At 33.8% G+C, this 11,709-nt stretch overlaps 1 protein-coding gene and 1 long non-coding RNA gene across 2 annotated transcripts; both read left to right on the forward strand.

Annotated features, from left to right (window-relative positions):
* The first annotated feature begins 8,056 nt into the window (after nt 1-8,056).
* Nucleotides 8,057-8,878, forward strand: LOC123886026 (rust resistance kinase Lr10-like). Its single transcript, XM_045935363.1, has one exon. The coding sequence runs from the start codon at nt 8,057-8,059 to the stop codon at nt 8,876-8,878; it is 822 nt and encodes a 273-aa protein (XP_045791319.1).
* Nucleotides 8,879-9,849: 971 nt separating this feature from the next.
* Nucleotides 9,850-10,815, forward strand: LOC123887420. The gene is made up of 3 exons (XR_006801479.1): nt 9,850-9,915; nt 10,267-10,341; nt 10,701-10,815. It is a non-coding gene; the product is annotated as an uncharacterized LOC123887420 (long non-coding RNA).
* Nucleotides 10,816-11,709: the final 894 nt, after the last annotated feature.

An 11,709-nucleotide genomic window follows, 5' to 3' on the forward strand; every position in this document is an offset into this window, starting at 1 on the left:
GCCTAAGTTGGCCGAGATCTACGTGGAGCAAATTGTGAAGTTGCATGGTATTCCGTCGAGTATTGTTTCGGATCGAGATCCGAGGTTCACTTCGAGATTTTGGGAAAGTTTACAAGAGGCTTTAGGGACTAAGTTGAGGTTGAGTTCGGCTTATCATCCTCAAACGGATGGCCAATCGGAAAGGACAATACAATCTTTGGAAGATTTGTTGAGAGCTTGTGTTTTGGAGCAAGGAGTAAGTTGGGATTCGTGTTTGCCGTTGGTCGAGTTCACGTACAACAATAGTTTTCATTCGAGTATTGGAATGGCACCTTTTGAGGCTTTGTATGGGAAGAGGTGTAGAACACCGCTTTGTTGGTTTGAATCCGGAGAGAGTGTGATTCTTGGTCCGGAGATTGTGCAAGAGACTACGGAAAAGATTAGAATGATTCGAGAGAAGATGAAAGCGTCTCAGAGTCGTCAAAAGAGTTATCATGACAAGAGGAGGAAAGACATTGAATTTCAAGAAGGTGATCATGTTTTCTTAAGAGTTACATCGACTACCGGGATTGGACGTGCTTTGAAGTCAAGGAAGTTGACGTCGAAGTTTATTGGTCCTTATCAGATTTTGAAAAGAGTGGGGAAAGTGGCGTATAGGATTGCTTTGCCGCCATCATTGGCGAATTTGCATGATGTGTTTCACGTGTCACAATTGAGGAAGTATGTTAGAGACCCGTCGCATGTGATTGAATTGGATGATGTTCAAGTGAGGGATGACTTAACGGTCGAGACTGTGCCTTTGAGGATTGAAGGTAGAGAAGTGAAGAGGTTGAGAAACAAGGATATCGCCTCGGTGAAGGTAGTATGGGGAGGACCCGCTGGTGAGAATGCAACTTGGGAATTAGAGAGCAAGATGAGGAGCTCGTATCCGGAGTTATTCTCAGGTAATTTTCGAGGGCGAAAATTCTTTAAGGAGGGTAGAGTTGTAACGACCCAATTTTCATTTATGTGTTTTTATGCGTTAAAATGTTTTATTGACGTGGCATTTTAAATAAGTTAATAACTAGAGTTATTTATCGAGTACTTTAGTTATTAGGCGAGTAGTAAGAGTTAACTCGAATTGGGCCAAGCCAATGGGCTTGAGGCCCAATGGGCCGAGTAAGCTTGAGTGGGGCGGCCATATGGCCAAGTCCAAGAGGGAACATTTCATTATGTTCTTGTTCTTAAGGTTGGAGAGAGAAGAGAGCTCAAGTGGAGCTAGGGCAGAGGAAGTGAGGAGAATCAAGATCAAATCTTCGTATTTTCTTCGAATCCAGGTATGAGAGTAGTTTGCTTAATCGTGGGTGATCCGAGGAAGGGGAGAATGTCGATTTCTCCTCACCCGAACTTCCTCCACCCCATTTTCGTTTTAGATAGGAATGGATTTTCTTGATGAAATTCGTTCCTAAGGTTCTTGTTGTGTTTAACATGCTTGTAACATGATTAATGAACGGGAATAATGGTTGAAAACGAGTTTTCTAATGGATTAAACTCAAGAACTTAGTGTTCTTGAGAGTTTTGATGAAATGGTGTAAATCCTTACTTTTTCGATGATAACGATGTAGATCGGGAAGACTAACCGTCCTTTTATGCTTAAACATGTTGGTTACACTTGTATATGAACTCCTTTGGGATTTATAACATGAAAATGGGATTTTTGGGTGATTTGAGATGAAAATCGCAAGGTTTGAACTGTCCTGACAGGAAGCCTTCGCCAGGCCTTCGCTCAGCGAACAAGTGGCGAATGGTTCGCCACGAGCTCGCTGCCTGTTCGCCATGCACCTGTAATACCCTGACCTAGTTCGCTACAGCGAACGGAGATTCGCTGAGCGAATAGTTCGCTGACTGTTCGCTGCTGGTTCGCCACGAGCTTGAACTACCCTGACTTAGTTCGCTACCTGTTCGCTACGGGTTCGCTTAGCGAACAGGACTGATTCTGCAATTTTTGTAGATGCTTTGCAGTGCTTGTATGCAATTGTAACTTGGTTTAATGGTATTCTTACATGATTGTTGATGCTTGTTGATGCTATAACGATTATTAATCATATATGATGTTGTAAATGACGAATATTAAGGTTTTGTTAATCTTAATAATGACGTATGTTGGATAGTGTCCCACATAGTAAATGACGAGCTTTATGCTAAATAATTGTTGGTGGATTCATGAAAAACATATACATGCATTCATGAATTTTGTTGTTGTATATTGGATATTCCAATAAAGACGGATATCGGATTATATTTATCCGATAAAGACGAATATTAGAGGTGAGATACTCTAATAAAGACGAAACGGTACCACATGCATTAGATATGTCTAGGGTGACATTGCATGAAGTTGACGCATTAGAATGCATTAGGTTATGTGTACATTTATGTGATAAGTGATATGTGACACATACTTGGCTAATTGTGATAAATGATGATTGATGTTGGATATTCGATTATATGTGTTAATATGCTTATAATTGAATGGTAGCTTGTTGATGAATATGCATGAATGTATGATATATGCATGATTATTGAGGAAGTGTTTAAGTACTCTTTTACTTGCACTTATATTTTGATTTTGTGATCTAACTCTCATGCTTTGTGTTATGTGCTGGACCGTTGGGGGTTCAGATTCTCAGGTTGAGGATCCCGATCAGAGTTAGAGGACTGTTCGTGCTCGTGCTTAGTGTAGCGCTTTTTGGTGAGGAGTTTAGCCTAGGCTACTCTTTTAGATATATTTGTATATCTCTTTTGATGGGTTGTATAGAATTGCTCTGATTAGGTTTTACCGGGTCGGGTTATTCGTTTGAATTGTATTAAGCCGTGATGGCATGTTGAACTTTGCTAATCCTATCTTTTGGGTTGTAAACATAATATCCTTTGTTGATATGGCCGAGAGCCTAAGGATATTGTGTGAACAATTATGATCATTGTATGATATACATTATGATAATTATTCGCTTTTAATTCCGCTGTGCTAGCATGATTTGATTTTTTAAATTATGCCGTGGTTTGTATTATTAACATGTGACGCCTAGATTTTCTTAAGTGTTTTATTTATTTATATTTAATGAAATTCGCGTTAAGGGGTTTGGGTGTTACACATGTACTCGATCAAATTTAAGCAATATATATTTGAGATTTATTTCTTTATATTGTGAAAGTGTTATCACTTGAAAATTATTCAAGTAAGCTTGTGTAATAAATCCACAAATGAAGTCACATTTATCTAATGTGGGGGTGTCTTTTAGAAAGTATTCTAAGTAAACTTGTATAATGAATTTATGATGATTGGATATGGGCCAATGAGATAAATCTATAAGTATATTTATTTTATTGATGAATAAGTTATCACTTAGTAGCCATCTCAGTAGACTTGTATAAACTTATTGTGAAAATCGAGTTTACTTTATAGACTCAAGAAATTGTGAGATGAATTGACTTTGAGACGTCTTAGTCAATATTAGTGAATTGATCGGATCCATTGACTTTAACCCCTGGGAAGAAAATTGATAGGAATGGACTATGCCACTGAAAAACGACAAGTAATGGGAACCCAACCTTTGTGATTGGAGATCTCATGAAGAAGGTTCATATGGGTAAAAACAAGTTACTTGTTAGTTATGTTAGCACTAAAATTTTATCTATTTCCTATGTGTTATGATAATGTCTATGAGAAGTGCTAAATTAAAAATAAATTTGACGAGTAAGCTTTAAAGGCTTTTAATGATTACCATAAGCCCTTATGGGTGGTGTATGGTTGTAGCATACACTAGATGGAATCACCTATATGAGTGTCAAGTGGGGCCGCTTGCATGAGACTGTGGCGAGTCTCTAGAGCACTCGTGAAAACCAGAACGCGCACAGCCTAAATGCGCAACACCGCGTAACACGAGAATTGTGGGGGTGCGATGTGGGTGGTAGACCGCTAACACACGCCAAGTGTCTTTGGTTCATATAGCTTGCTACACCAATTTCACTGTGTGTTAAGTCTATCATCCTAGCACTGGTTCATATAGCTTGCTACACCAGTTTGATGCATCACACTCAAAAGTAACTCAGACAATATTTTAAAACAATTCTAATTTATAATTCTTTAATTTAAACTTTTGAAATATGTGGGGGATTGTTGGAAATTTTCGATATTTCAAAAGTTTATTGTAGTCTAAATCTATTTTACATTTTATTATGATCCATATAATTAATTTTTATTTGAGTAACTCTATTTTAAATGACTAATAACAAAAGGGGCAAGGCAATTGATTTTCACATGTTTTATTTTAATTATGTTTTAGCTTGACTTGGTCGTAAAATTGCATCACACGTTTTTCTTTTTTGCTATTTTAACTCAAATGAATTGTAGCTATTTACTTGTGCTTACGGTTTTTACCGTTTTCTAATGCTAATTAATAGGGATATTATTGTTTTAATTGAGAATAAATAGCTTACATAATGACTAATTCATTGACAATTTATAAATAGGAATTAGTGTGTTACGACCAGTTTTTTAACAGAAGAAAAAGAAACTTACTTCATGGCTATATAAGGCTATGCGTGAAAACAAACTAAAGATATAATTTCAATGACTGCCTGAGTTACCTACCTTGTTGATATTCTTTTATCTTGATAGCCTCGGTATGTTTATCACCGAGATGAACCGGTTGTATCCTGGAGGAGTTGCACAATATTTGCGGATATATAATTCCTTAGTTCATTGTTTACACGCCTCCGGTTAATTGATTTCCAGCCATCCGCGACAACACGAACCACACTTTTTGAACTGTTGTCTATAGTTAAAAATGTTGTAGTGAATGAGAGAAAAGGGATCAAATCAACTAATATTACTAATTTTGGCTACAAACATTTTTTAATTATACAAATTTTTTTTTGCATTAGCCTCTAGTTCCCAAGAGAAGGGGATCCTGATAATCAAAAGTTCGGCCGCGGAGTTAAAAAAATTTGGATGAAAATTATTCTCACCAGAAATCAAACTCGAGTTCTCCCGAACAAATTATACAATATTTTTAACTTATAATAATTGGAGCCACATAGCGACCACACACTTAAAACATGTTCAGAAGAACCATTAGCAATCTTGAACAAAAAAGAAAAACTATTGTACCAATTTTTTGTTTATTTATAAATATATAGATGAAATGGCAATCATCATTGAAAATTTACACACATAAATGAAAAAATTGAAATTTGAACTCCAATCATAATATTTGAGATACTAATTTCAACATTTTTATTAATTAGTTGAATTAGAATTTATGGATAAGTACCGCACCAATATTTATCCATACAAAAATATTAGTATAGAAATTAATTAAAAAATAGTTGTTCGGAGAACATGGACATCTTTCCATATACATCTCATCAAACTTCTCAATATTTTCTCAATGTTATTTTGCATATATTGTCGATGTAGTCAAAGACAAGATAAAAAGAATAGAGGGAGACAAACTTTTCCACTGGAAAAACACAACGAACAAAGAGTTCATGAAGTTACATTTTATATGCTTGCCATATTCTATGGGGAAGGAACTAAGAAAGTGGAAAATATAAACATTAATTATACCATGTCTTTAGTTATTAGGGCCCGTTTGGTGCACAGGATAAGAGACAGGATAGGATAACTGTATCATATCCTGTCGCAATCCAGTGTTTGGTGATACAGCAGGATATGATAAGTTAATCCTGAAGCTTATCCTATCCTGTCTCTCTAGTTATAATTCTTATCCTGAATTTGAGCTGGGTTACCAGTAGGATAGGATAAAAAAAAAATTACTGGTTTATTTTATAAAATATATTTTAAAATACATAAAATAAAATTAATAAAATATAAATAATTAATTTTTAAATATATATGTGATTTTTTCACAGGGGTAATTTTGTAATTTATATATTCTAAAAAATCAAAATTTTACTAAAATTACAATATTTTAAAGTAAAATTATTATTAAAAAATTGACAAATAGGGATATTAATTTAAATTTTATAAAAAATTAAATATAATTCTTTTGCAATAGTAGTTTTATTATTTACGTATGAGATATATCATATATTTATTTGGCTTATCTAACATGTATATATTATTGAGTTATTTATTTGATCATGATTCATATAAAAAATTAAACTTGATTATTTTCTCATGATTTTTATTTTAAATTATATAAAGTTATTTGATTACTTATTTATGTTTTTTATTTATAAAATTCAAAGTATTACAAAATAATTTTAAAAAAATAACAATTGTTTTACAAGAGTAATTTTGTCAATTAAATATGTTATATATCTTATCATATTATTATGAGCAAGTATGTATTAAAAACAAAATATAATAGTTATCATGTTTGTTATCCTGTGTGCACCAAACACATGATATGATAACTGAGTATAACTGTTATCCTGTTGTTATCCTATTCTATCCTTATCCTGTTTTATATCCTATCCTGTCACTATGCTATCATGCGCACCAAACGGGCCCTTAAAGATTTTGATCACATATGCTTGGCATATATGTCTTGTTCTTTTTGATAAAAATGAATGTGTGTGTGTATACTTGCACATTCATGTATTAGTTTTATTTTTTTTTTATTTACCAATGAATAGGATATACGAGGATTCGAAATTCAGTCCTTATGCTTGGCATATTCAAGAAACGTGTCCTATGTACGTGGAAGGTACTAAGTGTTGGGTATCACTAAGGGATAGTTAGGGGATCATTCACTTTGGATTTAAGAACAACTTTACAAGTGAATTGGACACCACACTCTTACCCAAACTTATAAATAGGTGCACTAGAGTTTGAAATCCAAACTTATAAATTATTGGAGATTTTCCAAAATATATTTGAAAGGTTGCGATGGTTAATTTGAAATTCAAATTTACATTTTTGAAAGTCTTTCAAAGGTCGTGACCCTTCATCATTTGGCATGAGTTTATCTATAATTAGAGACACTTAGGAGACAGAAAATACATAACATAAATTATTTGTTTCCATGAGTTAGGATTCTGTCTAAAATTTCTAAATCATTTTTTCATTTCTTTAGTGCACAAGAGTATTTGAGAGAACTCTATTGTGTAAAATATCATTGATTGATATGTTTGATATGAATGTGCAATTCATATCATGGTTTTCAAAGTATCCTGAAGGGGATTCGCCGGTTAACCCTTTTGCATCCGGTTGACATAAACTGGTGGGGACGAATCGAACCTAAAGCTTAGTGTGTTCACACACGCTTTGGAATTTATGTGCAATGTTCATCATGTTCTTCATCGTCATCTTCTTGTTCGAGTATTTGCAGCAGTTCCCCAACACAAAATGTTCTAACATAAATTACATGCAATGTTTCAATTCCGAGTTATGTTCACGGGGACAAATATTGACTTTATTTTACTCAATGAATGAGATTCTTTTCACTCGATCATTTCCATTCATGATAATTTTTCTTGATAGTGGCGAAATTGAATTTTTTTTTTTAATTGTAAATAAATATTATATTATATATAACCAAGAAAAGAATTAAAAAAAAAACCAAAATACAAAAGGTAGGACAAATATACACAACCAGAACCCAACACGCAATCAAAAGCCCATGAGAAGACATCAACTCAAAACTCAGCCACCTGAAAATACCATAGCAGATGGGATTTAATTAATTTGCATATAATTTTGAATGCTTTGCCTCTTCAGCTTCACTTTGCTACTCACACAACATTATTTTGTGTTTTGAATTTTTATCTCTTGTCTAATGTCAACCACAGCTTTTGTTGCTGCTATTGTTGCAATAGTTGTTGTTATAGTCATAGGTATGATTCTAATTAACCCATGATGATCATTTTGTTATTGATGCTTTGCTTTTTTTCTTAATTGATTTGGTAACAAGATTTCTAATGTAACACTATCCTTTTGCAGTATTAGTTTCTGCTAAAGTAGCTATTTTGGTTTGTGTGTATAGAAATAGAGATCAAATAATTGGTAGAACAATTAATCCAGACTCACAATGTACAACACTCAGCTATCGATAAATTTCTAAACGACATGGAAAGGGAGAAGCCAATAAGATTTACTGGTCAACAACTAAGGATTGCAACAGAAAATTATTCAAACTTGTTGGGCTCAGGTGGCTTCGGAATGGTTTACAAAGGAATTTTCAATAATGGAATAATCGTAGATGTAAAGGTTCTACGAGGTAGCTCGAACAAGAAAATTGACGAACAATTTATGGCAGAAGTTGGAACAATTGGTAGAATTCATCACTTCAATCTTGTTAGGCTATACGGATTCTGCTTCGAAAGAAACTTGATAACACTTGTTTATGAATATATGGACAATGGATCACTTGATAGGTATTTGTTTGATGAGAAAAAGACGTTAGAATATGAAAAGCTTCATGAAATTGCAATTGGTACGGCAAGAGGCATAGCTTACTTGCATGAAGAGTGCCAACATAGAATAATCCACTATGATATAAAACCTGGAAATATTCTCTTAGATAAGAATTTTTATCCTAAAGTCGCTGATTTTGGTTTCGCCAAACTATGCAACAGGGAAAATACTCACATAACAATGACTGGAGGAAGAGGGACGCCTGGTTACGCCGCACCTGAACTTTGGATGCCATTTCCTGTAACTCACAAATGTGATGTCTATAGTTTTGGTATGCTATTATTTGAAATAATTGGTAGAAGAAGAAACCTTGACATTAAGAATACTGAAAGCCAAGAGTGGTTTCCAATTTGGGTTTGGAGAAAATTTAATGCTGGACTATTAGAGGAAGCAATGATAGTTTGTGGAATAGATGAGAAAAATAGAGATATTGGTGAGAGAATGGTTAAGGTAGCTTTATGTTGTGTGTTGTGAATTCGGATTGAATCACACCAATAAAATAATTGATGTGTGGAGCAAATAATAATCACTACAAGAAAATACGTGATTTGCTACCAAAAGTTTGCTACGAAACGTTTTACTAGTTAATTTCAAGTATATTAGCCACAATTCGACTTAAATTAATTTTATATTACTTTTTTTAACAAATTATTACTATTCTTATTTATTTATGTTTTAAGGCTTTATCTCATTGTTATCTCAGAACACGACACCGCTTTTACTCTCTATGGTGAAACCGCTCCCGACCTCGCTCCGATCTCCTCCACACTGCGACCTTGCTCCGATCTCATTCTCACTGCAATCTCGCTCCGGTCTTGCTCCGTTCACGATCTCGCTCCGACATGGACTCGATTCTCTTCGTTCTATTTCTCCTTCTCTCTATAAATTGTTGTTCGTTTTCTATCCCTCTCGTGGGTGTTATTCTTCGTTGAAATTTGATGTTCTCCTCTGTTTCTTCTCCGATTGTAGTGTATGTTAAATTTCAACACTCTAATTTAGTTCCTTTTCACTAATTGTGCTTTGGATTTGAACCCTATGAATTTCATGTTTAGGTTTTGCATAAATTGAATTCATTAGGTTTTGCAAAAATTGAATTTAGGTTACTGAATTTGTTCACCAAATTGACAATTAGGTTTTGCAAAATTTAAATTCAGGTTACTGAATTCACTTTACTTTATGCGATAGAATTAGATGATACTTATTGGATTGGTTCTATAATTCACATTTCCGGTGGCTGGTATTTAGATGATACATAATTCTTATTCTTACAAAAAAACTTTGTGTTGAGATAATAATCCCTCTGTATATTGATTGTCACTTTCTTTATATGTGTTCATAATGATTTCTACCAAATTAATTTCTCTAAAATCAAAAGGAATGCCTCTAATCACCATTCCTCCAACCAAACTTGACCTCAGTGGTTGATGAACGGACTATCCAAATGCCGGTAAGTCTACAACAAGAGACAGATACTTTACTTCAGTGGTCAGATACCAAAGTAGAGAAAGCTGGTAAGTTCATTTACTGGTGTTTCTTGATTGTGGATGCCACATTTATCTTCTGCTAATTTGCTTCCTTAATCTGTTTAATCATTGTAAGATGTTTGTTGAAAGTTGACTGCTTCTAACTTCTAAATTTAGATTTAGGTGATAAAGTTACTTTTGTTTTACTTGTTTGACCAGATTATTCCAAAATAACTTGTATTGGTCCTCAGACAAAGAGTAGCAAGAATTCTTTCCATGAGTTTTTGTCATATCAAAATGCGGAAGACTATCTTTTGTTTTTGTTATTATTAAAACATCTTTTGTGTTAGTTACTATTGTCCGTTACTCTGACATTGGAAGTAGCGGTTGATTGTGTAGGAGAACGTATATTTCGTGTTGGTTCAGTTCGCTACATAATGGATCCTTCCAGGCAGACACTTCAGAGGATTTCAGGTGAATGACATTTTGAAATTTCTTATCATTTTATGAGCTAGTGGCCTGTCAAATTATAAAAACTCTGCTTCTATGTTCTCCATAAAGGGGTTGTTAGTCGAGTATGATGATGATTAAGGTGCAGGAATAAAATGCAGATCTGGTTTTGTATACAATACTCCACAATAATTTGTTTGCATTATATTGTAGATTGTATGTTTGGACAAGGAGAGGTTGTAATACTGTAACATGAAATAAAATCATTAGGTTCCTTTGTTTGCATCTTTATATTGTTTTGAATACTTATATCTCTTCCAAGCAAGTTAATAGGTTTTATCACTATATTGATATTACAAAGTTTACCTTAATTTTCTTTGTAGATGATGAATCCCTGTCCTCTGCCTCAATCAATCTGGTTTGCTCATGTTGTTTTATCTTTTAAAAGATGAATTGGTCTCTCTCATACTTGGCTGATGTCATGTTTTCTTTATAAATTGATGGTCAGGATATCACAGTTTTTAATGGTGTTCTGTAGTATCTGTCATACTTAATGGTCTCTCTCATACTTATTTCATGTCGATCATCTGTGTATCTATGTGTGAAAGTTAACTCTGGAAATCAGTTAACTCTGGAATTTGGTTTGTTAACTGGTTGAATTATTGTGTGTGTGTGTGTGTGCACGCACGCGTGCGCTTTTAAAAGGAAAAAAACTCATGCGCTTTTAATTGTTTCTTGAACAGGGTAGGTTGCTTAATTTGTATCTGTTATTGATCCAGGTAATTAGTGTTTGCTTGCTTTGGTTTACTATTTAATTACTAATCTTCTCATTAATGTGTATATATTACTTATGAACCATCTTTGCATATTGTGTTTGTCAGCAAGGAATCCGTCAAGATTCTTCTCCAAAGACTCTGGATATTGTCAATCTACTGCATAATAATACTGAACCATTCTGCCTCCATGTCGCAGAAAGGTATGGTTTTAAATTTATTGAAAAAACTTGGAACTTGCATCTGCAAATATGGTTTATTTTCTTGAAGTAAGGTAGAGTTAAGCATACAACCATGTTTATATTTGTTAGTTACCCAAGAAGAAGAGGTCATTATCATTCTTCATGGAGCTATAGGAAACAATTATTTTGATGTTCCACTCTTTACTTATGAGGGAAAATTATATAGTCTCATTGAAATTTATATGAAACACGACACAATTTAAAAATACATAGTCTAGCTAGGGACTATACAACTATACATACTTGTATAGTTCTCAGATCTGTAATTATACTCAATTGAATTGAACGAATTTATTACTTTTTGTTGATCTCGCACTATACATAGTTCATCATATGGTAACTATATATAGACTGATCCCTAGCTTGAAAATCTTACA

This window comes from Trifolium pratense, linkage group LG5 (genome assembly GCF_020283565.1).
Source record: "Trifolium pratense cultivar HEN17-A07 linkage group LG5, ARS_RC_1.1, whole genome shotgun sequence".
Lineage (NCBI taxonomy): Eukaryota > Viridiplantae > Streptophyta > Magnoliopsida > Fabales > Fabaceae > Trifolium > Trifolium pratense.